This window comes from Fusarium sambucinum, chromosome II (genome assembly GCF_050947815.1).
Source record: "Fusarium sambucinum isolate potato_lamoka chromosome II, whole genome shotgun sequence".
Taxonomy (NCBI): domain Eukaryota; kingdom Fungi; phylum Ascomycota; class Sordariomycetes; order Hypocreales; family Nectriaceae; genus Fusarium; species Fusarium sambucinum.
The window spans coordinates 3496242-3521608 of record NC_139293.1 but is presented as its reverse complement, the minus strand read 5'-3'; the positions used below and the strand labels follow the sequence as shown (position 1 = coordinate 3521608).

Below are 25367 nucleotides of genomic sequence, written 5' to 3'. Positions count from 1 at the left end.
GAACTCATCCATGCGGGAATTTGTTGGTTGGAGCAAGACCCCGAAAAACAATTCATGATCCTTACTTGACGTAGGACGTTTCATCCGGGTTTGTTGCGATATTGGTCAAACACCGGGCAGGTCGGGGTACGTTGCAATGAACTGGGGAACGGCATCTCTCAATGAGTTGGCTAGTCGGGTAACGCAAGGCCAGTGTCTTCTCCATATTGACTAGCTTTATGGAGCTTGGTGACTGTGGAACATGACCCTCTAGCCGTAGTCCGCGGCAAACGCTAAACAACAACTGGATAATAAAGGTCTAGATCCTACCCCCACCAGCTGTGCGCCTTGCGGTCTGGGGGTTAGTGGGCATATGTCTGGAGGATCTTTGATGGAACGGTGACGCCCAAATTATCTCTGCGTTGTAACGCTATGCAGGTGCAGTCGGTCAAAAGGCAATGTGGCAGTTCGACATTTGGTCCCTTGTCTGCTTGTGCTGCGCCGCACGATACACAAGACACGATTCGGGCAAATTGTGTTCTACGGGCTCACAATGGGTTCGAGTCAGCCGCTTCTCCCAGTTTGCCACTGCAATCACTTTGAAATCTTCAGCCATGATGGCCCGTACTCGCGCAGCTAACTATTTATGGCTTGAGCTAATGCCCCCTAGGCCCAGTCTACGTCGAATCCTTGAATAGCTCATTTACCACAATGGATCAACCCAATGTGCGTTAGTAACCGGCCAACATTGTTTCCGACCCAGGCACCAGGAGCCTGTCCTCAAAGTATCAGAAAGGTTGGCCGCATGAGGTACAAGGAACGAAATTAGTAGATCACTTTATCCTATTTTAAGACGTGTTGTTACGCCATCTATTCTTGCGCCCAAAAGCTGAGGGACCATGTCTTCTGTACGTGTCGACCTACGCGAGGAACCCGAGTGCCAGGTACACTACGTATCAATTCAGCAAGGAATGTCACGTCACTCGCATTAGTTCAAGCTTGGAAATCGGCTAAATTATTAATTATGCGCATTACTGTGGGTAATGCTGAGGCTCAAGTCAAGGCCTTTTGAGAGATTCTCTTAGTTCTAATGTTGTATGTACATGAAATTACGGGGATAAATGCCCAAGACATGTTGGGAGGTATGAATATCATTAGTTCATACTGCAAGCATCGCTTCGCACCGCACGGCCTCAACTTGGTGAGGCGGGTCTAGAATGAACTGTCTCCATCTTTAATACTCCTCTGTCAGCCCTATTGTTTCACGGGTATGCGTACGGCTCCTTGAGATGCCGTGTCGAGGACTGGGAGCTGGCATCATCCTCGTCGTGCTTGTCCATTACCTGTACGTGGGTCTGTGTCACTTTTGTGATTCCTGGACCTTGATGAGGCTTAGCTTGGCTGTCGGCGGATTCGTTACCACCATCAATGCGGACTTCGAGATTCCTTCCTGTTGTCGAGAACATGGCACCTCCAGCTCTGGCTGAACCGGTCTTTCTTGACGCATGAGCCTTGACCTTTGAACGAAGCTCAGTCTCCTCGTAGTCACCAGGGTACGAGCTGTGTTCGCCTGTGGCGCGGACAACTCTGACGATAAGCGCAGAGATATTCATCTCAATGTGCAGCTTGAGTATGTAAACTAGAGGGTGGAATTGCACGTAACTATTCCTATTAGACTTGGGGATTTGAGGACGACGAATAGCAAACTTACATGAAACCATTGCCGATAGACATGCTACCAATAAGAATGAGATCCAAACTCATCGAGATGAAAATCATGACAATGTTGTACCGCATCAGAGGCTGGTATTTGGTGAGACCATTGGCAATCAGCTTGATGCGAATGAGATAAATAAAGTAGCCGTGAAGCACAGCATCGATGATCAAGAAGATGCCCTTCTCAATACGATCCCAGATGAAGTTGATGTCGTGGAAACGCTGCGAAATCTGCAGCTGGGCAGGAATCCAGATACAAAAGACGCTGATGTTGATAAGTCCAAGAAGAATTGCTGTTATCCATCTGATCTTGACGGCATCTCTTCGGTCGACCATAAGAAGGGAAATTCGGTTGATGATGATACCACAAATACATTGAATCTGCACAACCCATAGACAAACTATTATATCAGGTTAGTTGAGGCTCGTTCGTTGAAAGTCTTGGCAGCATATCGTACGGAGAAAAAAGAAGATCCAAAAGCTAATATGCAGGTCAGCAATGTGTTGTGTCGTGATCGAATACGTGACATAGCACGGAATAAACATACCTAGGAGGAATATAACCGCGAAGGAAGCACCATGACAAAACTCCGATAACCATCGACGCGATCCACTCAGCCCAGATCATCCACACATAAGCTCTGAAGCGTCCTGTCCGTTGGTACTGTTCCCATGTTTGCTTTCCAGCCTTTTGTCCTGAGAAGATTCCCACAGCGATCGTGAAACCCCAAATGATACTGGCGACAAGTTGGTCGGTGGTGCTGGGTGCTACCACCACGTAATGGTCTGGCACTAGGAAGCCGGCCATGGCGAGATGTGTGTGTGCGTGTGTCTGTATAGACGGACAGATCCTTCCCGTAGATAGTTGAAATGCTAGAGCCTAAGGAAACGCCAAAAGACCAGTCAGGACCGACTTGCTGCAAGTTATAATAAATGAAGGAGCGTGCAGGGTTTGGTCGGATCAAGTGAAATTGGTCCGGCAATTGTCGTCATTAAGAGAGAAAGGAAGAAAAGAGCCCCCTGCAACAGGAACCCCAAGTTAGATCGGAATTCTGCAGATCACACATTCTTTTTTTCTTTTGCTCTCGGACGTCCTAAAGCCTGGTTCCAGAAAACTACTTTAGCGTTTAAGACCGACAGACTATTCAAGATGGCTTAACTGCCGGAGGTAAGCAGAGCAAATCACAGTATGGTCTTGCTGATGAATTCGAGAACGGCGTCTCTATTGAGCGGCGAACTAGACTTGATCGATGCTAAGGCTTAGCGGACGGCGTTTTTAGATCCCCGGTGGGAGATAGGGGCTGAGCTTCTTTAGGAAAAGCTAGGTTCGCCACCTACCCCGTGAGCGGATTCGAGTCAGTGTAGTTTGTCATTAGTCTGTTTCGACTCGACTAGCATCTACGTAGTACGGAATCCTCCATGGACTAAGTGCCGTTTCGTGCATGGTAAAATGAGACAAAGACACTCTAGAAGGGTTTTTTGAGAATTAGTCCAGAGGATCTATTGCCATGGTTCGGTCGTTGCGCGGTCCGAAATCATTTTGTTTTGTGGTCTGGATGTGGAACTTTGGGCGATCATTTGGAGTTTTTCACATTAACATTGACATTGATAGACTGTGGTAGAATAGTCTACAGAGTACCATCTGACTCGATCACTACTCCGGGGATCTCTCTTTTCGCCGCGCTTCCAATCTCTCTTCTTATCCGCCGGAGATTGTTCCCACAATTGAATGTGTTGTGATGGTCAAGCTAAACCTGGGAATCTAGCAGGCTTCCCCGTGCATCAGTCAGAGGTAGTAATAACAAGGAATATCTTAGCTGCAGTAGTTATTCCATGATTCGTAGCTAATTGCGCCGGGCGTACGGAGCATTCGCTTGGGGAAAAACCTTGCAGCGGGCGTTTGCACTAGTTGCATGGCCTGCCATTGTTCGCCATCAGCGCTCTCCCAGGAGGCCGGGTTCGCGTTCGAGTCAATTTCTGTCTCAAAGCAGTCTAGCGAATGCAGTCTGACGGAACTCAATTCCTTCCATCTTACGCCATCTGCTCTAAACATCCAAGAGAGAAACGTGTTGTGTCTCCAGAATTCAAAGCTAATTGAAGCACTGACTCAAAACATGTATATTTCCTTCACGAGAGCAATCTTTAATGGATCTTTCGCACGTGGCAACGCCAAGATACAGCGGTAGTTTCATTACCGGCATCTCGGCCAGATGTAGAGAGGTTGAAATGAAGCGATTCTAAATGGTGAAGATTTCTTGTCTTTAGTGCCACTACACGTGCAGAGTACTGATAAAGGATCTCGCCACGTGTGTTTCTGACTCTTTACTAGTTCCACATAGCGTTGGACGAGTCAAGTCGATTCAGGAGGTTGAAGGGCAGAAGAGTTGGGAAGACAGGAATCAGGATACAGGCGACAGGGTAATGGTAATCCCCCGAAAGCCAATCTTGGGCACTGACTCGCTGCTTGGCTTGCATGTAACCAGCATGCCGGCTTCCCGGCTCCCCAGCAATATCTGCGACTAGGTTACTGGTTGGCTCATTAATGCGTTTCAGTGGTACGGGCGCTCTACGAAGGCCCTGACTCAATTATTGCATTGTTGTTGAGATTTGGGAGACAATCACTTCCTCAAATACCAGTAGCTTGTCCTCTCGTATATAAATGTGATAAGTCACATCATTTTTTGTTCAGCCCAAAAAGGCGACTGGGGTTATGCTTAACTCTTCATTCCTCACTACCGACGATCATTTCTCCAAACCCCACTAGTCTGACTAGGATCCGTAGTGATACATAATAGTTGGACAACATTGGGCCCCATATCACCTTGAGTTGCCTGCTCCTTTTTGGCAGCTTATTCAGGGTCTGGGACCTTGAAGCCCGTTTCTTCCACCTTTGATGCAACATCGTAGTTATTTCGAGCTACCAACAATCAGTTGGGTACGAATGTTGGCGGACCAAGCTCAATTAAAGTGGTGAATGCGCTATTTAATCTTCCTTTCTAATCCGCTTAGCTCATGGTTTGTGAAACTCGTCTACTGGAAATGCGACTTGAGCCAGAATATGAGAGTTTCTGAAAAACCTGATACGGGTTCGCTGGTGCGACGAAAAACCGAGATATTCTTGACGATCAGTGGTTCGCTATGGATAAGTAAATCATTGCTAGGTGGTAACAGGTAATATCTATGGAGCTTTCTGCTGTCATGTAGCATTCGCTTGTGGTGCCGACTACATGTGCATGGAAATCTCATTTGGAGAAAACCACTGATCTTCACTCGTGTTGTAGTTTGATTGAATTTCGTGCCGGGCTGGAAATAACTTCAATTGCGCTTGGGACTAGTTGGTGGTTGTCGAAAATCAATACTGTATGTATAATTTCAGCCTTCTCGGGGAGCAGCCTGCAAGCTTCCACCCATCATCAACACAGTTGAAGATCTCTCTCGGCCGATCTGAACACTCCGATATCTCTATCCCGCCTTGGCTTTGAACGTTCAGCCAGGCATTGCTACGGGGCCACTGAGAATGGGGCAGTCAAGTATCAACTACTTCGTATTGTTGGTCGCTCTTGAGGCCGGCAACCCCTTGCTTGATACTACCTTGCACCGACCTTTTGCATCTTTGCCGGAGGCTAGCCACCAACGGTCAAAGAGACACATTTAGTGGATCACATGTCAGAGCCGAACTAATCAACTGTTTCTGATGTTCCAGGATTTTGGTATTGGATATCCATACAGAGTAGCGAACGTGAGAGAAATGGCAGAAGCGCTACACGAAGCAGCTAGAATAGGAAGACATGACCGAGGACGTAGAGACAATGAAACAAGGAATCGTTTCGATTCTAACAAGCGATTTCGTGGAGGGGATGATTTTACGAACGGATATCTACAACATCATGATTATGAACCGGAGACGATGCCAAGTACATAATAAAATACACCAGCTGGGCTTTGAATAAACTCTTTGAACAAACATAGTTACTTGGCATTGAGCATCAAATTTTATGACATATACAACTGTATAGGAGGACTGCTACTTGTTAATGTAAAAGAAATTAACAAAGGTTCAACGCGTATCTGCTTCGTTGAGCGGAATATCGGTGAAGCTTGCAGGCATGTTTGCGCAGCTTGATGGAGTCACCGTAGGCAGGACAGGGTAAATATTCCATTGCAAGCGAGTAAACCTTGTTGATGGAGAACGTGCTGGCTTTGTTTTTAATGACTATTGCTTTCCGAAACCAAGGATGTATGATGACCCATTTCACCTTCAAATACAAGTTTCAGTCAACACTGGGATTTCAATCCTTTCTTCCTTTATGATACTTTGATGCTACAGACGCCGGGTAGGTAAACTTGAAAATAATCGAGTCTCTTGGTTACGGAAATCCGCTTGCTGTCGCATCATCGGAAAGTGGGCATATTCATAGTTGATTTACAACTTATGCCTGTCTCGGGCTGGGCTTAGGCTGATAACCCAGGAGTGTAACGTATGATTTGCACACGATAGAAGCATCTCATTTCGCCACTGTGGAAAAATATAGAAGCTAAAGACTGTATTGTGTAAAAGTACTATGCTGCTTTGCTCTTTCATCCTAAGTTGTTGTTTTCTCTGGGTGTTATCAGAGCTCAACGCAGTAGCCATTCTTGTTCCCTTTGAGCCTGTCCAACCATAGAGAAGTGTGAAGTAGTCAAATGGTGATGATCGTAAAAGCTTTTGTGAGTCTATAGGGGAGTGACTTGTCTTGACCACGCCTTTTGGAACCATTGTTTTTTTTTTTGTTAGTGAGGATAACAATTATTAGGAAGCGGAGAGAGACCTCATGTCGAACTAGACAGAGGCAGAACGCAAAGGTGACATCGACTCATCGGACTCTTTAGAGCCTTTTGGAGGATTGGTGTAGTTTGGAAATTAAACCATCTGAACGCCCGTTATAAGAAAGGCATAAGGTTACTGCTGACAAGAATAGAAAGAAAGCAATCCGGCTTTGTAGCCATAAATGATGAAGTCAACACGACGTTGTGGTAGATTGTTCTTTGGTGAGCATGCTGAGAGGATGAGAAGGAGGAGATAGAACTAGTGGCATGATCATGATTCCAACGTTAATACTGCATCCGATTAACTTGACGACTTCGTACTACATTTCAGTTGTCTACAGCACACGATCACAAAGGATCTCGCTCTTCCATGTTTGTCCCGTCTGAGTACATTATGAGGTGAAAGACATCGCGTCGAATGAAGATTACAAACACATCCTCAGAGACAATCCTTTCAATCTTGTTCACAACAATCAGATCACGAACCCATTTTGAGGATCAAGGAGCCGCTATCTCTCAATTTTCCTTTCAGGTTAACCATACATAACCTGTAGCTCGATCTTGGAAACATCAAGCGTTGTCCTGAATGGCGAAACCAACGAAATAACTGTTGAGTAAACCTGAAAATTTTGTCAAAAATGATCGAGATCCAGGAGTTGGGTGTTGTCTCTGATTTGAGGGCCGGGGAAAAATCGTTGACGGGAAACGGAACATCCCTAGTCTCTGAGATAATTTCAATAATGAGAGTCACTTAACATGACGGCTTCAAAATAACACATCCGACGTAGCCTGCTTCATTCTTAACCTAAAACTCAATATTTGGTTCAGTAATCTGTGTTTACTGATCCTCTGTGTAGATCCCTGAATAGGTCAAGACAGAATTGCGTGTCTCTCTCTTCCTGATTTCTACAGGTATCAACAGCGACAGAACAAATTGAGCTAATGATGGCAGCATATGCGTCATATACATTGGAGGAAACAGAAGTTCACTACATGTCATAATCAAATAAGAGCGCATACTCTATTTGTTCCAATAGGACCCCTCATCATGTAGTGTAGTTGGGTTAAGCAAATCATAAATTCGGCGAACGACTAGTCTGACTACGTCACTCTCATCGATCCGATTGCCAGGCTCATTAAGCATATCAGATCCAGCCGAGATGGGGTATAACCGTTACAACGTCGCCGATCTAGAGAAACAATGAACTGCCGGAAGATCAGACAAAAATTGGCTCATCTCTCATTGATTCTCATGCAATGAGTTACCTCGATGGCGGTTGACTTTCAGTTACCTTTGCGACAAACAACCGATTTCTTGGTGCCGACTGAACCGATGCCCATCAACTTACCCGGTAACCGGGAAGAAGTGTTACGTCTAAGATACCAGAAAAGGTTGTTTAAGAAAATTATAGTTCGGCGCAATTGACCGAATTGTCGGGACCGCGGCTCATCGGCATCTTAGTGCATCTTCACCAACGGTGCCGAATCACAAGCATCGAGGACCCCGTTTTGGCTTTCGGAACCTTTGGTGACGAAAGTGATCTGCAAAATGGCTTTCTATCCGAAGCCACTTGTAACAACGGCTGGACCCTTTCGGAAGTCACGGCTTCGTACCAGTCAATGATATTCACTGATTCTCAGGGACCTGTGCGTTGTCGTAGGTGGCCCTCAACGGGTAGTCTAGTTCGATTCAAGGAAGTTTCTATATTAGGTTGTCCTACTCTTAGTATCAAAATATTCACGAATCATGTCAAACAACCGCAAGATTGTTCGCTCAACAGACAATTTGTAACTTTGAGAACCAGAGATAAGGGAAGGATCTATGCATCGTAGACCTCTATTGTTTGCGAAGCTTAACGTCATGGTCCAGGATGGCCGTTGGGCTCAGGCACACCCGAAAACACAGTTGATCAATAGATACACTTACTGAGTTCCCGTTAGAGGTGCTCTGTGCGGAGAAAGAACAATATCAATACCCGCCACTGACGCTTTTGCTGGCCATCTTATATGGAGTCTGTCTTTGGAGTTCAGCTGCCATAGCCTGATATGACGCACCTAGCCAGTCTGCTGGATGCATCTTTGTGATTCTCAACTATTGAGCCGCATTGTAGTTCACCTTTTTGACGTCATGCAGATCCTCAATCTCCATCTATAGTGCGTGATCAAATCATTTGGCCTTTGGAACTACGCATAGTAGTGATGAATATGGCTAGGACAATCTATCCGACATGTGAAGACAGAGAAGTTATGTCTCTGTCACTACGTAAGAGAATAATGACCTAAGACGAGCAAAGATCTGCGACAATTCCAAAGATAAAAGGAAGTATCCTGTCTCGTTGGACAACAGTTTTCTCCTTCATCCCAACAAACATCACTCAGCTCACATTCTACTTCAGACCCTGACAGACACAACCACAACCCTGCCTCTTCATCATATCTACACAACTACAAACCAACCTCCAACCTCATCAAACACCAAAACAACAAATAAACTAAATCAGCAAAAATGACCCAACTTACCAAGGTTCTCATCGTCCTCGCCGCTATCGGCGTGACCTTTGCGGCTCCCGTCAACCAGCCTCGCCAGCTTGGCGGAGAAGGCAGCGCTGCGGACTCCATCATCAGCGATACCGATAACGCTTCTGGCTATGCCGTTGAAAACGCCGAGGATCATATCGCCGAACTCCTCGGCGGCCATCCCACCGAGCCCGATGAGCCCAATGGCTTGAGCGGCAGCGGCAGCGGTGGTGGCAGCCCCCCTCCTCCTCCTCCCGGCCCCAAGGCCAGGATGTTCAAGATGACCAAGAGACAGGGTGACAAGATTTCCAATGGTGCTGCTGCAATCTTGAACGCCGTAGGATTTACTGGGGAAGCCGACCTTGTTGAAACTGATGGAGATGCTGTTGACGGGCAGACCACCGGGGACGCGGCCCTCATCGGACAGCAGGTCGGTGGAGATGAAGAGGATGTCGGCGAGCGCGCTGGAAACTTGGTCCCCAACAAGGTTCCTACTGCTCCCGGCGTCCCTGGAGCTTAAGCTCTTAATGAGCTCTCTGGCGAACAACATGGCGGAAGTGATACTGGGAGTTGCTTGAAAGTCTGTCACCGAGTGACCTTCCAAAACTACTATCATTACTCAGGGTCTGAGACTCGTCAAGGGACAACAGGTTGTGCAAAAATGTGCCAAGTGAGAAGCCAGAATTCTTCAAATGATCCGGCGTCAGTAGCAAGGTGTTGCAAGCGAGTGTCAGCCATTCCTTTCAGCGTGCACTTTAGCAGTTATTCTATAGCATTAATTACTCTTTTACAATTACGTTTTAAATTACAATATGTGACATGAAGGTCAGGAGAATGGACGATTATTCATCTATCTTCCCCTGATGGTTTACCATTAATCTACTGCACGTGTTTATAGAATGAGCGGACGAGAGACATACTCTATGAGTTCGCCTTGCCCAGGTTTCTGGTCTCTGTGAACCTTTCAGAAGTCAATGTTTTATCGCCGACTGGATTTCGCATGGACCGTTAACCCTGACAGCCGATGCTGTGTAAGAATTAAGACGTAAAGTAACGAACGACAAGGATCATTGACGATGGAGCCGAGTGCAACCAGGTTTCGTGCATTCTAGCACAAACTATCCATGAGAATAATGGTTTCTATATTGCTATCATGTAGCTAGTCTTGAAAACCCTCTTCTACCTTTGTGCCATTTGAACAATTCAGGTTTGTTCAAGTCCCCAAACCAATTCGTAATGCTTAAATCATGCGGCATAGTTCCCTGATCCTCCATTGACAATTGTCGTCACCTGCCCAACAAACTTGCCCATCTGGAGTCGCTGGTCGTAAGTCAGCTTGGACACTTTGATACGACTGAGAGCACCGAGCCTTTGTTGCAAAAGGGCATTGATGAGGTCTTGTTCAGCCATCCACACATTCCACTTCAATCTGTCCATCTGCCTGCTCATTTCTTCGAGCTTGACGTCAGTTTCATGATCCTTGCGTACGGCGACTTTGAAGAGCTGTGTCGACCTCTTCTCTCGTTCCTCGATCTTGCGTAGCTCGGCCTCACAACTGTCGCGATCGGTCACGCTTGCTTGTAGAGCTTGGTGAAGTTGTGCTGGTACCACGTCATGACAGTTGTTGATTGCTTTGGCAACCTGTCTGATCAAGTCTTTGATCTTGCTCAGTTTTGTAATAGTGGTTTCACGGTTGAATCGATCAGTTGCCAGTAACTCTTTCAACCTGCTGACGGCTCGGGGGTTTCCATCTTGAAATATCGTGTCATGTTTGGCCTTGAGGGTTTGCAAACTAGATTTGTATTCTTCGATACGTCGCTCAATAGACTCTGGAGTCTGCTCATTGGTAATGGATTTTGACTATAATGAGAGTTATTGATTAGCTACGGGTACGTTGACACATGAAGAGTTGGAACCAATAACCCCTCGCACTCTGTCGGGAACACATACCGTCGCCTGATTGGTCTTCGACCGAGGCATTGCCCGCACGACCTCTGAACCTATTGTAGAAGCTGACTCAGGGTCGATTGACGCGGTAGCATTGCTTTGTCGCTTCGCTGGCGGCTGTGAAGCCAACTTGCCTCCTGCACGCTTGCGGTTTGTGTTGGGAGTGCTGTCAAGTTCAGAATGCGTATCAGCAAGTGTTTTCACGGTCAACTTTGTTTACACCTGCGTACTTGATTCTACTTTTGCAAACAGGGCTTGGAGGCGGCAACGGTAATAGATCGGCGTAGTAGTCTGCCTCGTATCTTGCCTGTCTGGATGGATTGCGACGGCTCATTGTGCCCAGGGTCTCACAGGGTTGTTGCTAAAGGAGACCAAATGAAATTCTTTGGAGGGAGGCTCGCCGTCATTTCATCAAGATCAGTCAGTTCGAGGCACTTGAATGGGTAGGGTACAACACACAGGATGGAGGAGGAGCAAATGCTGTCGAGGGTTTGCGTGGTGCCCGAGCTGACCGCGGGAGAATTGGAGTTGCGAGGAAACCTTAATAGGTAATAGGTACCTAGGTAGTTATGGGTTGTAAGGGAGTTTGGTGGGCGAAAGAAAGTTGTTGGAGTGAATGAGAAATTCAATAAGAGCAGACGTTGCGCACGCTAGGGCGCAAATGGTTTGCAGAACGCGACACGAAAAAAATAACTAGAATAACAAGAATAACGCTGAGCGCCACCTGAGAGCCAGTTTATGCCGATTGGATAAGTTAAGAAGAAAATATAGAAGTGAAGCCGAGTACAAGATGAGTCTTTATTGTTGATAGCTGTTGGTACTCGTAGCCGAGCGGTTGTGCAAATATCCATCCGATGGATCCCTTGCAGTAGCAGTGTTGGATCGCTATTCTTTATTCATAGGGGAGAAACAGGGCTTTCTACAGGCTGTGTGCTCGACTGCTGCGGGGGTCAACTTGGGGCAGAGACCGCCATAATTCGACAGAACTGGTCACTTTACAGAGCATGTTTAATTGCCACCAGTAAATTGTGTTTCATTTCATGGTGATAGCAGTTGTCCTGCTGCACTGCCCACTAATAAACAGTTGAACTCCCAATTAAATGAACAATAATAAGAACATGCATGACTTGCGATTATTTCCTTCCATGTTTCATTCTATATAACATTTCATGGCAGGCAATATTGTCTGCTTACTAATGACGTCACAGTCGTAGGACTTTCCTACCCATGCGAATAAAAGATGATACCATGAGGTTTTGCATCTTGATCCTCCAAAACTACAGCCAAAATGAGTCTTGATCCAAACGAAAACAGAATCGAGTTCCTACTGCGTCACGTCGACGATGAACCAACAATTGCCGACTACCGCTCCCTCGCAGAAGTTATCCAAGGAATTGCGCAGACAGCTGTGAACTTTGCCGTTATCGGGGAGGTTGATGGCGCTACAAAACTCCTCGAGACTCTTATCAACAGGGGAATTGACCCTTTCGACCATTGCAAGACATGCTACCCATTCCTAAAGCCGTGTATGTACTTTGCTTGGGAAGCAACCTCACCTTGGCCTTCATGGATCCCTCCAACCCAACGCACCGAGGAAAAGCTCCTCGAGATAGAAGAAAAAGGTCGCAAGATTTGGCTCGAGAGATTTAGTGAAGAGTGGGAAATCACTGAGGAAACAGCCAGGAAAGCCCTTGACATGGCGTACAACGGTCTACAAACTGAACTTCCAAACTGGGATGGTACTCTTGCAGGCCAAGTCGTGGTGGCGGAGAAGATGAGCAAAGACGGAGAGTTCTCATACTCCGCTAGTCCTAACGGTCCAATGTCTGTCAAGTACATCAAGATAGCCATGTGGTGGCGTCAGGGAATATTCCCATATCCTTATGTGCAGCTCTATCGCACGGCAGGATTGATGATCGCCCTCGACATATACACCCGACTGAACCAGGGCACTGAAGCTAGAGAATTATTTGACAAGATATGCGGACGAATTGAGGCCTACGAGATGATTGAACAACTTGTTTGTTCCCGGTTGGTGTGGAGTAAAGTCATAGTGACTCCTCTTCTGCCCATGCTGGAAATGCTCAACATCCACCCAGCCAAGGTTCGACCAGCCATCTCTCGCGCTGTTCAAATGGCCGAGAACCGCCTGGAAACTGGACCGAGACTTCGATACATGAATCAGACCCTGAAGAATCTGGTTCACACGATTAGCAACAACACCTTCGAGAACTGCCCTTACGATGATCTAGACGTTTATCGTCCATCAGATCAACCTCGGCCGAGGCCCGAGAACACTGACGGCCTTTTAAGGCCAGGATGCTCCTCCACTGATATAGCCGCATTGGAGAAACGATTGGAGACACCTCTCCCTGACGACTATAAAGAATTCCTAAGCGTGACAAACGGGCTTGAGGCGATCTGGAACGGCCAGAATGCCCTTCACTATCTGGCAAAAGCTGAAGATGTCGGCTGGTACGACTTGGATTTCCTTGAAGGGAACGCAATTCCTCTGCTTCGCGATGATGAACCGCAATCTCACGCTGGTAACATGCTATCGTGGCCCACACCAGAAAGCCTGCGGTGCATATGTCTCTCAGGCGACCTCAACCAGCACGAAGCAAGTGCCCATCTGTTTCTCGTAGGTCCTGATATTGTTCAACCAGCCAAGGAGTACTTCTTTTCCACTTACCAAGGACGAAACGAGTCTCAGCGCCGTGAACTCGACAATCTTGTCCAAGAGACGTATGGCAGCATGGATGTCTTTCGGGACTTGGAGTACGTCCTAATGTGTTGGACAGCTTGGGATCTCAGATTTTACCCTTTCAAAGGGATTCGGGACTTTTTGGAACAAATGGCAGAGGCCTCATTGCAAAAGAACCGGCATTGGCTGTATGTGTTTGAGCCTCGATATAGACGACTTGCAAATAATGGCGAATGACGTGGTAGAAGTAGGATTATTTTTGACGAGAAGTGTCTCCGAGGTAGACTACATATCTTGTTCTGGGTGAGATTCAATCATTTACTATGATCGTGCCCGACTCGAAGGCTTCCGAGTTTTGACATGGGAGTTCGATTTCTGACATCACACCTCCTTATGGATACAAGACGTATTTAAAGTCTTTCTATTATGAAGCCCCATACTAAATATGCATCTATTTCTTGTCACCCGTGACTGGTGCATCTCCAGTGTCGTGAATGGCGTTGGGCACAGCTCTCTCAACCGACTCTGGTAGTATCTCTTGGAGCTTCTGTGGTACTACAGATTCCTTACTGCCACCCTTGGCATGAGATTTTTTGGTTGACTGTCCAGGGTCATTTGAAGTTGGATGGATCTTGAAAACTGTCAGCCATGCTTTTCCTCTTTATTGGTGAGTACTCACAGAGTCAGGAAGGCTTTCCTCAACACCCTTCGGAACGGCCTCTTGCAGACCCTCCGGAACCTTGGACGGCCCGGTGGCGTGTGAGGCGTTTTCGTCTGTACCTCTCTCAATCTGTCTGTTGGATGACATCGTGGAGAACTGCTTTGGGACGAAGGATGGCTGTACTCGAAGGATACTGAGAATTGATCGGGAGGTGCGCATATTGATAGTGACGAGAATTTAGAGAGAAATTGTTCTTGATGAAAAAAGGTATGTGTGTTCTTATATTAAGAATAGTAGAAATCATCAACGTCATGAATCCCCTGGTGATTCATCTTCTTGAGCGAGAAGCTCATGTCGTCGCGTCATCCCTACCTCGACCTTCTGAGAGTACGTAATGGTCACGCCGCACATAGCAGAAACCTTTATCACAGTTAAAGAGCAATAAATGGACGATGCGTAATATAAAGGTTGTGTAGGATGCCAACGAAAAAAACGAGTACGTCATTTCTGCATGACTTCATATTTCTATATTCGTTATGTTTGCCTCAGGGTATCAGAAAAACCGACCACAAAAAGCACAGGGGACAAAATTACTAGGACAGTTTATCCTCCTTAAACCATAGTTCTTAGACTCCTTATTTGTTACCCCAAGACTTGGGAGGCTCACGTTTCTGCCACCCGCTAGACTTGATTCATCCTTCGCCGAAATATAGGAGGATTTCACTGTTCAGCCAGGGGTTATAAACAACAACATTGCACATGGAAGACAAATACGTGATAGGGTATCTATCAAGTCCACGCATAATTAGAATCAAGCAATTCTTCATGGCCACAACTAGTAAGCTACTCAAGGGAAGTCTTCAATTATCCCGTTGCCTCAACGACATGCCAGTCCTTCCCCGATTTTCCTATTAAGATGGCTTTGGTGCATTCAAAATCACGTCAATAACCTTGTGATCATTATAAGTCGCAACTGTCCTCTCACACAGAGTCGCAACACGCTCCTTGCTCTGGAGACCATCGGGGCAAATGAGCCAGATAACGTTTGTCATAAAAGATCGTCGGTACTCAGTCATGACTTCAGGGTCGCTATGTCGGTCGAATTTGGGACCACCAAGGCGATGCAGTGTCTCAAGATAATGGTCCAAGATCTCCATCTCATGAGCTCTGCGATCTTCTACGCTCAACATAGCCGTCATGTGGTAAACAACGTCATGGAAGCAGGATCCAAAGTGGAAGGCAGACCAATCGAGAAACCCAATACGGTCGTCTGCAGTGAAATAAATGTTGCCGATGTGAGTGTCTCCGTGAAGTAGAGTTCGGAAGCGAGGGTTGCGCTCAGCGTAGTAGCGATCCAAAGCCTCGTTGCATCGACTGCCATCCATCAGATACTCTGGCAACTGAGGACGACCAGGACGTCTAACAATTTCATCCCACGATCTGCACATAAAGGTCATGGCAGGGTCGTAGTTGTTCCAGATCCCTATTTTGATTAGACAATGATACTTCAGTAGAAACTTAGATACTTACAAGGATGATCCTCCTGGCTCTGTCCCCAATACTGTGCGTGGAGTCCGGCTAGTTGTTCCACACCGTTCTTGACGTTTTCGACTGAATAAGCAGCAACCTCGGCGGGGAAGGTGCATCCTTCGCTGACAAGATCATTCATAATAGCAATACCCTGCTTTTCGCTTGTTCCGCTCCACCAACCTTTGGGGAAGATCATGTTGTTGATGCTGGGTGCCACCTTTGAGAAAAAGTCTGCCTCACGCTGGGCTAAACTGACTGTCCATGGCTGAGCTTCGATCATATTAGGATCGAAGACGCCCTTGACGCAGATGTCTGTCGGCCTTTCTTGGCTGCTCTCATCGTCGTATGTGATAGTATAGAAGAGTTTGCTGGCTGTACCCCAAATATTGCGCGTATTCTCGACAGACTTGACCTTGTGGCCAATTTTGGTACTGAACCACTCAGGTGTGAAATCTGCCGGAAGTGATGGGAGGGTTTCGTTTTGTGTATCAGTCATTGTTAGAAATCGAGATGAAGGAACGTTTTTCAGTTTTCTTACGTGTCCGTAAGCATGGGGATGGCAATGGGGATCCTTATACTCATGAATGGTCGATTATCTTTTGCTTATTCATTTATCTGTCTAACTACTCGGAGCTTCTCTGACAAGAAAACAGACACTATTGGCTGAAATACTATTACTGCCATTTCCCTGGGATAGCTACGATTCATCCGTATGGCTAGCCAAGGAGAGGGGTCAGTCTTGATTACGTAGATACATCCGACTCTCACCAGACTAACTCTTTTGTAACGAAGAATGGAGTTGTTGCACAATTTGCTCGTCATCTTACCAATCAGATATTTGGCCCTTGACAAGGGTGATGTTTTGACATTGCATTAGAAGTGGAGTGAGCGATAGGAGGATGATACGTAGGAACACGCATATAGTAAGCACATAGTTTTGTTCAATCATGGACCACTAAACTTATAGCGATACCATGCCGTAGTTTTATGAGTTAGTATCAGGCACAAGAGTTCTGGTATAAGGTCACAGCACCAGCAGTGAAGTGGATCATGTAAGTTGAAAGTGTCATGGCATCTACATCGAGAAGACAAGGCAATAGGTCAAGTGAAGATGAAGAAATCTATTAGCAGACAAGGTCTATTCCCCAAGGTATCTAAAACAATTTTAAACTCCAATCTATTCCAAGGCCAAAAAGTTCTCAATGATCTTCAACATCCTCATCCCTTCCTGGATACATAATATCCTGATTGATGAAAGCCTTCACATGGCTTACAAACACAAAGACGAAAACGCATAGTATAAGAATGGTCATGCCAGTTGCTACCCAGCCTATGACACTACTTTCAAGTGCCTTGCCAATGGAGATGGTAGCCAGAGTGAAGCCTGTGTTAGGGAAAACCATCGCGTAGAATCCGAGATGGAAATACTTTGGTGGGGCTTGAATAACAGCAACGGCAGCGACACCAAACCACCACAAGCTCAAGGCCCATAGAAATATGGCACTCATGATAGCGATCAACTTAACGATGGCTACAGTGACAGCTCCGTCACCCCCAACGATATCCCAGCTCTCAGGCATACCATTGGCCATGCCAATAACTGCAAGAGCAGTGAAAGCAGGCGGGCCTACGCACATAAAGAGTCCAGGTCTGTGCTCCCTGTTAGGAAGTCCTGCTTGCATGAGACGTCCAATCATATGTGCGTACATCATGACGGCAACACTAAGTCCAAGGCCCTGACATGTAAGTCCTGCGCCAATGATGGTCAGAGCGTCGAGATTGGGTTGAGTTTCGGCAATGACAGATGCGATTGTACCAGACAGCATGATAGGGAAAACCGGCAACAACCAAGTAGGCATCATTGTGTTGAGTGAGAAGCTGTGGGCTGCAAAGACGTAGCTGTATTGGCCTATGGCGAGAACAAGAGCGACGATCAAGTATCCCCAGAACGATGCCTGAACAGCCCAGACAAGATTGGCGTTGTCTTTTGCTATAGCATAACGGTCGGTACTAGTAATGAGCGTAGCCATAGATAGGAGACAGGTAGGCACAAAGAAGCCTTCTCTGGGGTGAGTCAAAGACTTGACAAATGTGCCTTGGTGCAACAGAAACCGCGAGGCCATGGCGATGCTGACTGAAGTGAAGATTATCAGGTTGATAATGTACATAACAAGACCGATGGTCCTTAGACCAGTGAATTGGTGTGGTTGGGCGTATAGAAGGAGTGATAGACCTCCAGTTGACATCGGCAGGGTATATGAGGCCCATGTGAAATGCTTCAAGCGTTGGCGTAGTTTGAGCTTCGGTCGATTGGGGTCGTAGATGTCACATATGGTATGAGAGTCATGTTGCTTTCGGATGCTGGGTGAAGGTGTTGATGTTCCAGACTCGACATCTGTTGTTGGGTCTTGATCATTGGGGTCGAGGAAGGATGTTCGGTTGCTGATCAAGTTGTTGAGGTTGTAGCTGTCACGATCCATGCTCGGATCAGCTGGCGTTGCGCCTCGACAAGAGGGGTGTTCCATTGTGATATCACAGGAGTGGCCAGTTTCGGATGAAGAAGAAAGACGATTAACAGACAGATAGGGAAAAGTGGTATCGTGCGGCTTGCTTTAGCTGAAGAAGGAATAAGAAACAATGTGATGAAGTTATCTCAGGAGAGAGCCATCGAGCAAGGGCTTGGCAATAAATACAGCTCGAAGTAGAGGAAAAGATAAGAATGCCACTACCTCCTTACCTTTACTATCGTAATTACATACGCATATCTCTAACGGGCGCAGTGACTCGATCTTCATTTTGTCTTGGCTGACACGCAAGCTCAACTGGTGACGGGTAAGTGATGAGATGCGCCGGTAGTCCCCTAACCGGGATGAATATACAGGGGTTTCTTTGGGCATCTGAGCATCTATCACCAGCGAGGTTCTTTTGCAAGATGAAACCCTGTGCACGATCCCGGCATTCAAAGCAGATGGTAGAGATAGCTCGGGACGCCCCTTGGCGATCGCCTTGAAGATCAACGGTGAGCCAATAAGCCAACCCTGTCAAAGCTCCGCTGCACTTTACTTGACTCGTGTTTCGAGGCTTGGGCTCGTGTGTGTCAGTGGAGACAGCCAATAAGAACGTGAGGGTATCATTGGATATGAGCCTCATTTCAACTAGGGATAGATTGCGGCTATGCCTCGATTTACTCGTGTCAAAACATCATTAATACCTAGATGGAAGATCCCTCTCAAACGCGACTAGTGTCTGGTGGCGGTGCCAAGGTTTGTGACCAGTTACAATTTAGCGATGCGCAACCTTTCAGGTGTTTATCTCGGATGCGAAATGAAACATGTTGCGCCGATCCCAGAACATTCATCAAGATTTTGTTTGACATAGACGAACGAGCGTACGTATTCAATATGATGTGTTGTTCATCCTGAGCCTCGACAGTGGATCTGATACTTTTGTCGCGGTTGGACGATTTTATTGTTTTTTTTTGGGGACGCGAAACACTGCCTGTTTGAGGACGACGGCAAATCCAGAAAAATCTCTTATCAGTGCCGTGGATAGTAGAGAATAAGCATGTTTTCAGAGTTTTTAGACGTGTGGGTTTCGAAAGATCCACCAGTAATTGTTATTTTTGACAACAAACACAAGGTATCTTATCAGACAAGCATTGATCCCACTCTATGTGAGTCATTGGCAAAGAAACAAGACACTGATGCTCATCGTTGCTGCTCAGGGGTAGCTCTGCATCATCAGATTACGGAAACATTCGGTTGTTTTTGTAGTGACGTGATATCTGTCCAAGACGTATTTTTAGTACGGAAATCTTGTGGAACAACCTCAGCCAAGACAATTACATGAACAATTGTCGATCACATACAAGCTCAATCTCTGCCGCCTGCCAAGATGGCGGCTCAACTAGACACACGAGTCATGACAACATGTTTCGTTATTCCCGGTAATAAACCTTGACGGCCAATATTCACATGATAAATGAAAGGGACTTCCCGAATCTCCCGAGCATATCTAAGTTTTGGTCACCACCGTGCCAAGAGCCAATCATCCAGTCTCGGAGAAATCAACGTCCTGTTTCAACTTGCCGCCATCACCATTGACACCATTTGTCCCTCGGCTGGCTTGAAGTTCCTGCGCTTTGGCCGCCATCCGCTTAACAGCGTCGCCATCTGCGAACTCTATGACCTTGTCTATCTTGCTGCCATCTTCATTGAAGTTAAAAGTCCAAGAAAATTCCACAGCGATGACATCGCCATCCTTGTACTTAAAGTCCGACTTGCTAGTGACGGCTGCCTTTTTGGCCTCGGCATCAATAACCAAGTGTTTAGAGACAGTGTTGTAGACTCCTCCAACAGAAAGATCGTTGGCGTAAAGCTTCTCGTACTGATCGTTGGTTATGAGAGCGGTTTCAGGAAGACCCAGAGCTTTGCAGAGTGAGACAGGAAGTAGTTGACGAGTGCACTCTGGAGTGAGGTCGCGATTGATGATGGATGTATCATTTTGCTCCCTTCCATCTTCGTAAGCTGATAAGAAACTATTGACTGTTTCTTCCATATTTTTTCTGATATCGACATTCGCTTCGTTGGCAGACATGGCTGTTTCTAAATAATAGCACGCGGATATGGATCTTGGATGGATTCTGTTATGGTTTCCCAGAGTTCTAGACTATGATGTGAGGGGAAGGGTTACCTGTTTTATACTCAAGACAGGTTTGTCGCTCACATAAGCAGGTGAGGGTCTTCTAAGCTAAACACACTCCAGACTCCGGGTCGCCCGGGATATCTGTCGTGCTACGATGGAGAATACTAATTGCTAAAAGTCAGAGAAGAAGAAGAAAAAATTGTAATTTTCGTTTAGATAGCCCTTATCGAGTAGGAAGATAATAGTTCATGTGAAAAATGGCATTAATTGGGACAAGTCTTGTGAGCTAGAGATGGCATGTCCTCTTGGCCCCACCCGAATTGTGACGAGATGAGTAAGATGCGTCAACGGAACATCCAAAGTCACGCAGAATACGGGTTTAATGCCTCTGACAATGCGGCAGAGGTCAGACTGAGGGCTTGAAGCACTGGCTAATTGTCCAAGAAGAAAGCGAGTATTCTAATGTGAAAGAAAGAACAAATGTCAGCATGTGCATTTTGCGGAACCACAATAGCAAATCTTCCCAGTGATATTGAGACAGAGAAGTACAAGAAAGCCATCAGAGTTTGTATATAGGGTGAATATAAATGGAATGACGTGATAGAACCATACTTCGCCTACGCTTTACATCCTATTGAACATCTGGTCATCTAAAATTTACTCTATCGACGTTCTAGTGCCGAAAATCACGTTGTTGATCAGCTGAAGCTTTTTTCTCAGAGAATAAAGTTTTTCTTTCGAACATCTGAAGAGCCCTTTATGCTGTTACTTTTGCTTCATGGTCTGGCTCTTAGACCACCTTGTTGTTCACTTGATATATTAATTCGACTTTGACCATCCTCATTACCCTGCAGAGAAAACGGCAAGACCATGGAGTCGGACCCAGGACATAGTTATATGGGCCATGGCGCAATAAACCTGAGAAATATGGGACAACAAACAAGAAGGACAATAACAAAGGAACCATCATATGCTTATCAAACTGTTGATACATATATATACTGAGCCTGGTTTAATTACTTACAGTGTTTGCCCCATATCTCGCCCGCGTAACACTCATCGTGCGATGTTTTTGTCAATCGCCAGACTCTCGTTGGGATCCTTCTCATTCTTTATGTTTCAAGTTTCTCTTCCAAAGCCAAGATCTAGAATTGTAGCTCACCAGCGAGGGATTTTCTCCGAAAACTCTGGCTTAAACCGTTTCATATATGTCGTGTCATCGCGTTTCTTCAATCCACAGTCCAGATATTGTTGATGAAGCTTGGCGAGCCTTTCCCTGTCCAACTCAACACCGAGACCAGGACCTGAAGGTACCATCACGCCTCCATCCTTCCACTTCAGGGCTCCCTCAATAACAACATCTTCATCACGGCGCTTCCATGGCCAGTGAGTGTCGCAGGCGTAGTCGAGATTGGGAGTTGCAGAGGCGAGATGGGTCATCGCAGCAAGCGAAATACCCAAGTGACTGTTGGAATGCATGGAAAGCCTCAAGCCCCAAGTAGCACAGATAGATGCTAGAGTTTGAGACTTGCGAAGACCACCCCAGAAGTGGTGATCTGATAGGATGACTTGCACGGCATTCTGTAGGATTGATGGAGGTAGATGGTCGAAAGCAACGACTGCCATGTTTGTAGCCAGAGGCATAGATGCTTCTTTGGCTACAGCGGCCATGCCCTCAATTTCTCCAGCGGGATCCTCCAAGTATTCAACAATTCCTTCGAGTTCCTTGGCAACCCACTTTGAAGTCTCAACGGTCCATGCAGCGTTCGGATCAAGCCTCAACGGCAAGTCGGGAAACGCCTCATGTAGCGCTTTGATCGCTGCGACCTCGTCGGCTGGGGGGAAGACACCGCCTTTGAGCTTGATGGCCTTGAAGCCGTACTCATCTATGATCTTCTTGGCCTGCTTCACCACCCCCTCTGGGTCTAGCGCAGCTCCATACTCATCATCTTCGTCACCGGGATGACCTGCCCATTTGTAGAAAAGATATGCCGAGTATTGGACAGAGTCTCGGACACGGCCTCCCAGCAAGTCGCTGACAGATATGCCAGCTAGCTTGCCCTGTAAGTCGATACAGGCAACCTCAAAAGGCGAAAATACTTTGTCAGCGACGGAAGCTGTCACGACCATACCGCCCATCCCATCACCTCCAGTGTTGGTATCATTGCGAAGGGACTCAACGCATCTTTGATAGATAACGTTTGTGCTGTATACAGAGAGACCCTTTATCTTATCAGCAGCTTTCTGTAATCGATCCAGATGGGCGGAGTCTCCGTAAGATTCTCCGAGACCGTACGAGTCTTCTGTGATGATTTCGATAATGCTTCTTAGTGCAAAGGGCTCATGAACTCCCACACTATTCAGCAGTGGCATGTCATGGAACGCCACGGGAGTGATGACAATATCCTTGATGATGCTGCGTTGACCCATGATTGCGGTGTCTTTGCAACGTTGAGGTGACTGGTCTGTTAACCATGTTGGGAATGTTTGAGTGGTGGACTATTTATCCCGAGTTTGACAACATCAGACCAGGTTCTCTGACCAACCTCCACGTTGAGTGCGGGGTAGCTTCTGGTTCATCCCATGTAACTATCATGGGTGTCATGCGTGATTGCTGTTGTGTAGTATTGCATGGACTTGTTTCCGTGCCATCTGCACAGAGAGTCAAGAGGAAAAGGTAACCTCGGACATGTATCCTTGAGATTTTTCAGAGTGGCTGGCCTTGTATGACTCGGATGCATGGCGGATAACTGCCTGATTGGATGCTTATCCGTACATGCCTACCCCCATTGATCGGCAATTGGTGTAGGCAAGGATAACCTTTCAAGGATCGTTTTCCGTGCAGTGAGACCTCTAACCTTATACCCCGCACTTCGTAGTAGTCTAGCTCCTACGCCAAGTCTGGGGTTGAGCCTGTTGGTCTGGGGAACGACGGCAAGATGGGGGTAGCCATTTCGAGCTAATCTGGCCAGTGGCCTTTTCTCGTACCGCTTTTCCAGATCGGAAGATCAAGTATAATACCCAGCGTTGTCTTGTGTGTTTGAGCTCTTACCTCTCGTCATCACCATCCTCTCCGTTTGAGCTTGTCTTGCAGTCATCACCACAAGTGCTAGCTACCATGGCTCAACGAAGCTCCATCTCCAAGAGCGACATCGAGGTCGCTGACCAAAAGCCAGCTCACCTTGAGAACAACACTGAAGCCATCGAGATCGGCGGTTTCCGCGTCTTTGGCTTGGACCCCGACGATGCCGACTTTTACAACAGTTACACAGAGGAGCAACGAAAGAAGGTCTTCCGAAAGGTTGATTTTCGACTTGTTCCAATGCTTGCGCTGCTCTACCTGATTTGTCATATCGATCGTGCCAATATTGGTAACGCCAAGATCGAGGGCATGGTCGAAGACTTGGGAATGACTGGTGTCCAGTACAACACCATCTTGTCAATCTGTATGTTTCGTGAGACGCTGATTAGATGACTCAGTACTAACTCATGAACAGTCTTTGTGCCCTACGTCCTTCTCGAAGTCCCCAGTAACATTCTGCTCAAGAAGTTTAAGCGACCCTCCGTGTACCTCGGTAGTCTTTGTGTCTGCTGGGGTATCGTTATGACCTGCACCGGACTCGTACAGAACTTTGGCGGTCTTATGGCTACACGAGTCCTTCTTGGTGTCTTTGAGTGAGTCAGGATGACATAATGTACGGATTAGAGTGCTAACATGGAAACAGGGCTGGCTTTTTCCCCGGTGCCATCTATCTGTGCAGTTACTGGTACATGCCCAAGGATCTGTCCACCAGAATCTCATACTTTTACTGTGCCAGTGCTTTGTCAGGCGCTTTCTCCGGTCTGCTTGCTGCTGGCATCGCTGAGATGGACGGTGTCGCCGGTCTTGAGGGTTGGCGATGGATCTTCCTCCTCGAGGGCATGGTTACAGTCCTTCTAGGTGTTGCATGCTTCTTTTTCCTTATTGACACTCCTGCTCTTTCTTCTCGATGGCTATCTCCAGAAGAGATCAAGTTCCTCGAACTCTCTATGTTCATCAAGCAGGGTGGAGGTTTCCAAGAGGAGTCAACCATCCGATGGAAGGACATCAGAATGGTTCTCACCAACTGGCGTGTCTATGTCCAGGCATACTTTCTCCTGTGCCAGTCTGCGCTCTCCTACGGTATGTACTCCATATCTTTGCGACATGAATCGTGGCTAATTTACTCTAGGTACCAAGTTCACTCTTCCTTCCATCACCAAGGCCATGGGATTCAGCAACACGAATGCTCAGCTCACTTCTGCCCCTCCATACGTCGCTGCCGCAATTTCTGCTATCTGTTTCGCCAAGGTCTCCGATCGCTTCTTCTGGCGAATGCCGTTCGTCGCTATTCCTATGATCATCGTCACGATTGCCTACTCAGTCATCATCTCCCTTAAGGGTGAACTTGAGTCCAAGAAGGGTGTTGCTTACTTTGCTGTCGTGCTCGCCGTTATTGGTATTTACCCCATCCAGGCCGCGGCAGCCTCATGGAATGCGAACAACATTGCCCCTTCATCTCGACGTGCTATTGGTATTGCGTTGATGAACTGTGTCGGAAACGTTGGTGGTATCGTCGGTAGTTTCATGTACCTCGAGAAGGAGAAGCCAAAGTACTACACCGGTTTCGGTCTCAGTTTGGCATTCGGAGCCACTGGTCTCATGGTTGCTCTTCTCCTCGAGTGGAGTTACAAGGTTGCCAATGCTCGCAAAGCCAAGATTGCAGAGGAGGCCAAGACCAAGTACAGCGAAGAGGAGCTCTTTGAGATGGGTGACAGGTCTCCTCTGTTTGTGCACGTCCTGTAAACGAACATTGGAGAGTTATTATTAGGAGACGCGGGTTC

The 25367-nt window shown here is 46.8% G+C and overlaps 10 protein-coding genes across 10 annotated transcripts; 3 read left to right on the top strand and 7 right to left on the bottom strand.

The window, feature by feature from the left end:
• Positions 1-1241: 1241 nt before the first annotated feature.
• On the bottom strand, positions 1242-2503 carry FSST1_008029 (uncharacterized protein; the record flags this gene model as incomplete). The annotated part of the gene is made up of 4 exons (XM_083224871.1): positions 1242-1641; positions 1691-2096; positions 2154-2176; positions 2244-2503. 4 exons carry the CDS (start codon positions 2501-2503, stop codon positions 1242-1244), a joined length of 1089 nt encoding a protein of 362 aa, XP_083083990.1.
• A 6504-nt stretch (positions 2504-9007) lies between these two features.
• Positions 9008-9538, top strand: FSST1_008028 (uncharacterized protein; the record flags this gene model as incomplete). Its single annotated transcript, XM_083224870.1, has 1 exon — positions 9008-9538. One exon carries the CDS (start codon positions 9008-9010, stop codon positions 9536-9538), a length of 531 nt encoding a protein of 176 aa, XP_083083989.1.
• Positions 9539-10263: 725 nt separating this feature from the next.
• On the bottom strand, positions 10264-11299 carry FSST1_008027 (uncharacterized protein; the record flags this gene model as incomplete). Its single annotated transcript, XM_083224869.1, has 3 exons — positions 10264-10878; positions 10969-11131; positions 11196-11299. The coding sequence occupies 3 exons, from the start codon at positions 11297-11299 to the stop codon at positions 10264-10266; spliced, it is 882 nt and encodes a 293-aa protein (XP_083083988.1).
• Positions 11300-12253: 954 nt separating this feature from the next.
• FSST1_008026 (uncharacterized protein) lies at positions 12254-13906 on the top strand (the record flags this gene model as incomplete). The annotated part of the gene is made up of 1 exon (XM_083224868.1): positions 12254-13906. One exon carries the CDS (start codon positions 12254-12256, stop codon positions 13904-13906), a length of 1653 nt encoding a protein of 550 aa, XP_083083987.1.
• Positions 13907-14120: 214 nt separating this feature from the next.
• On the bottom strand, positions 14121-14549 carry FSST1_008025 (uncharacterized protein; the record flags this gene model as incomplete). Its single annotated transcript, XM_083224867.1, has 2 exons — positions 14121-14300; positions 14349-14549. The coding sequence occupies 2 exons, from the start codon at positions 14547-14549 to the stop codon at positions 14121-14123; spliced, it is 381 nt and encodes a 126-aa protein (XP_083083986.1).
• Positions 14550-15241: 692 nt separating this feature from the next.
• On the bottom strand, positions 15242-16356 carry FSST1_008024 (kinase-like domain-containing protein; the record flags this gene model as incomplete). Its single annotated transcript, XM_083224866.1, has 2 exons — positions 15242-15813; positions 15861-16356. The coding sequence occupies 2 exons, from the start codon at positions 16354-16356 to the stop codon at positions 15242-15244; spliced, it is 1068 nt and encodes a 355-aa protein (XP_083083985.1).
• Positions 16357-17059: 703 nt separating this feature from the next.
• FSST1_008023 (voltage-dependent anion channel-domain-containing protein) lies at positions 17060-18385 on the bottom strand (the record flags this gene model as incomplete). Its single annotated transcript, XM_083224865.1, has 1 exon — positions 17060-18385. The coding sequence occupies one exon, from the start codon at positions 18383-18385 to the stop codon at positions 17060-17062; it is 1326 nt and encodes a 441-aa protein (XP_083083984.1).
• Positions 18386-19907: 1522 nt separating this feature from the next.
• Positions 19908-20456, bottom strand: FSST1_008022 (uncharacterized protein; the record flags this gene model as incomplete). Its single annotated transcript, XM_083224863.1, has 1 exon — positions 19908-20456. One exon carries the CDS (start codon positions 20454-20456, stop codon positions 19908-19910), a length of 549 nt encoding a protein of 182 aa, XP_083083983.1.
• Positions 20457-21662: 1206 nt separating this feature from the next.
• On the bottom strand, positions 21663-22934 carry FSST1_008021 (enolase C-terminal domain-like protein; the record flags this gene model as incomplete). Its single annotated transcript, XM_083224862.1, has 1 exon — positions 21663-22934. The coding sequence occupies one exon, from the start codon at positions 22932-22934 to the stop codon at positions 21663-21665; it is 1272 nt and encodes a 423-aa protein (XP_083083982.1).
• A 688-nt stretch (positions 22935-23622) lies between these two features.
• On the top strand, positions 23623-25329 carry FSST1_008020 (major facilitator superfamily domain-containing protein; the record flags this gene model as incomplete). Its single annotated transcript, XM_083224861.1, has 4 exons — positions 23623-23950; positions 24002-24179; positions 24230-24666; positions 24716-25329. The coding sequence occupies 4 exons, from the start codon at positions 23623-23625 to the stop codon at positions 25327-25329; spliced, it is 1557 nt and encodes a 518-aa protein (XP_083083981.1).
• Between the last annotated feature and the right edge of the window lie 38 nt (positions 25330-25367).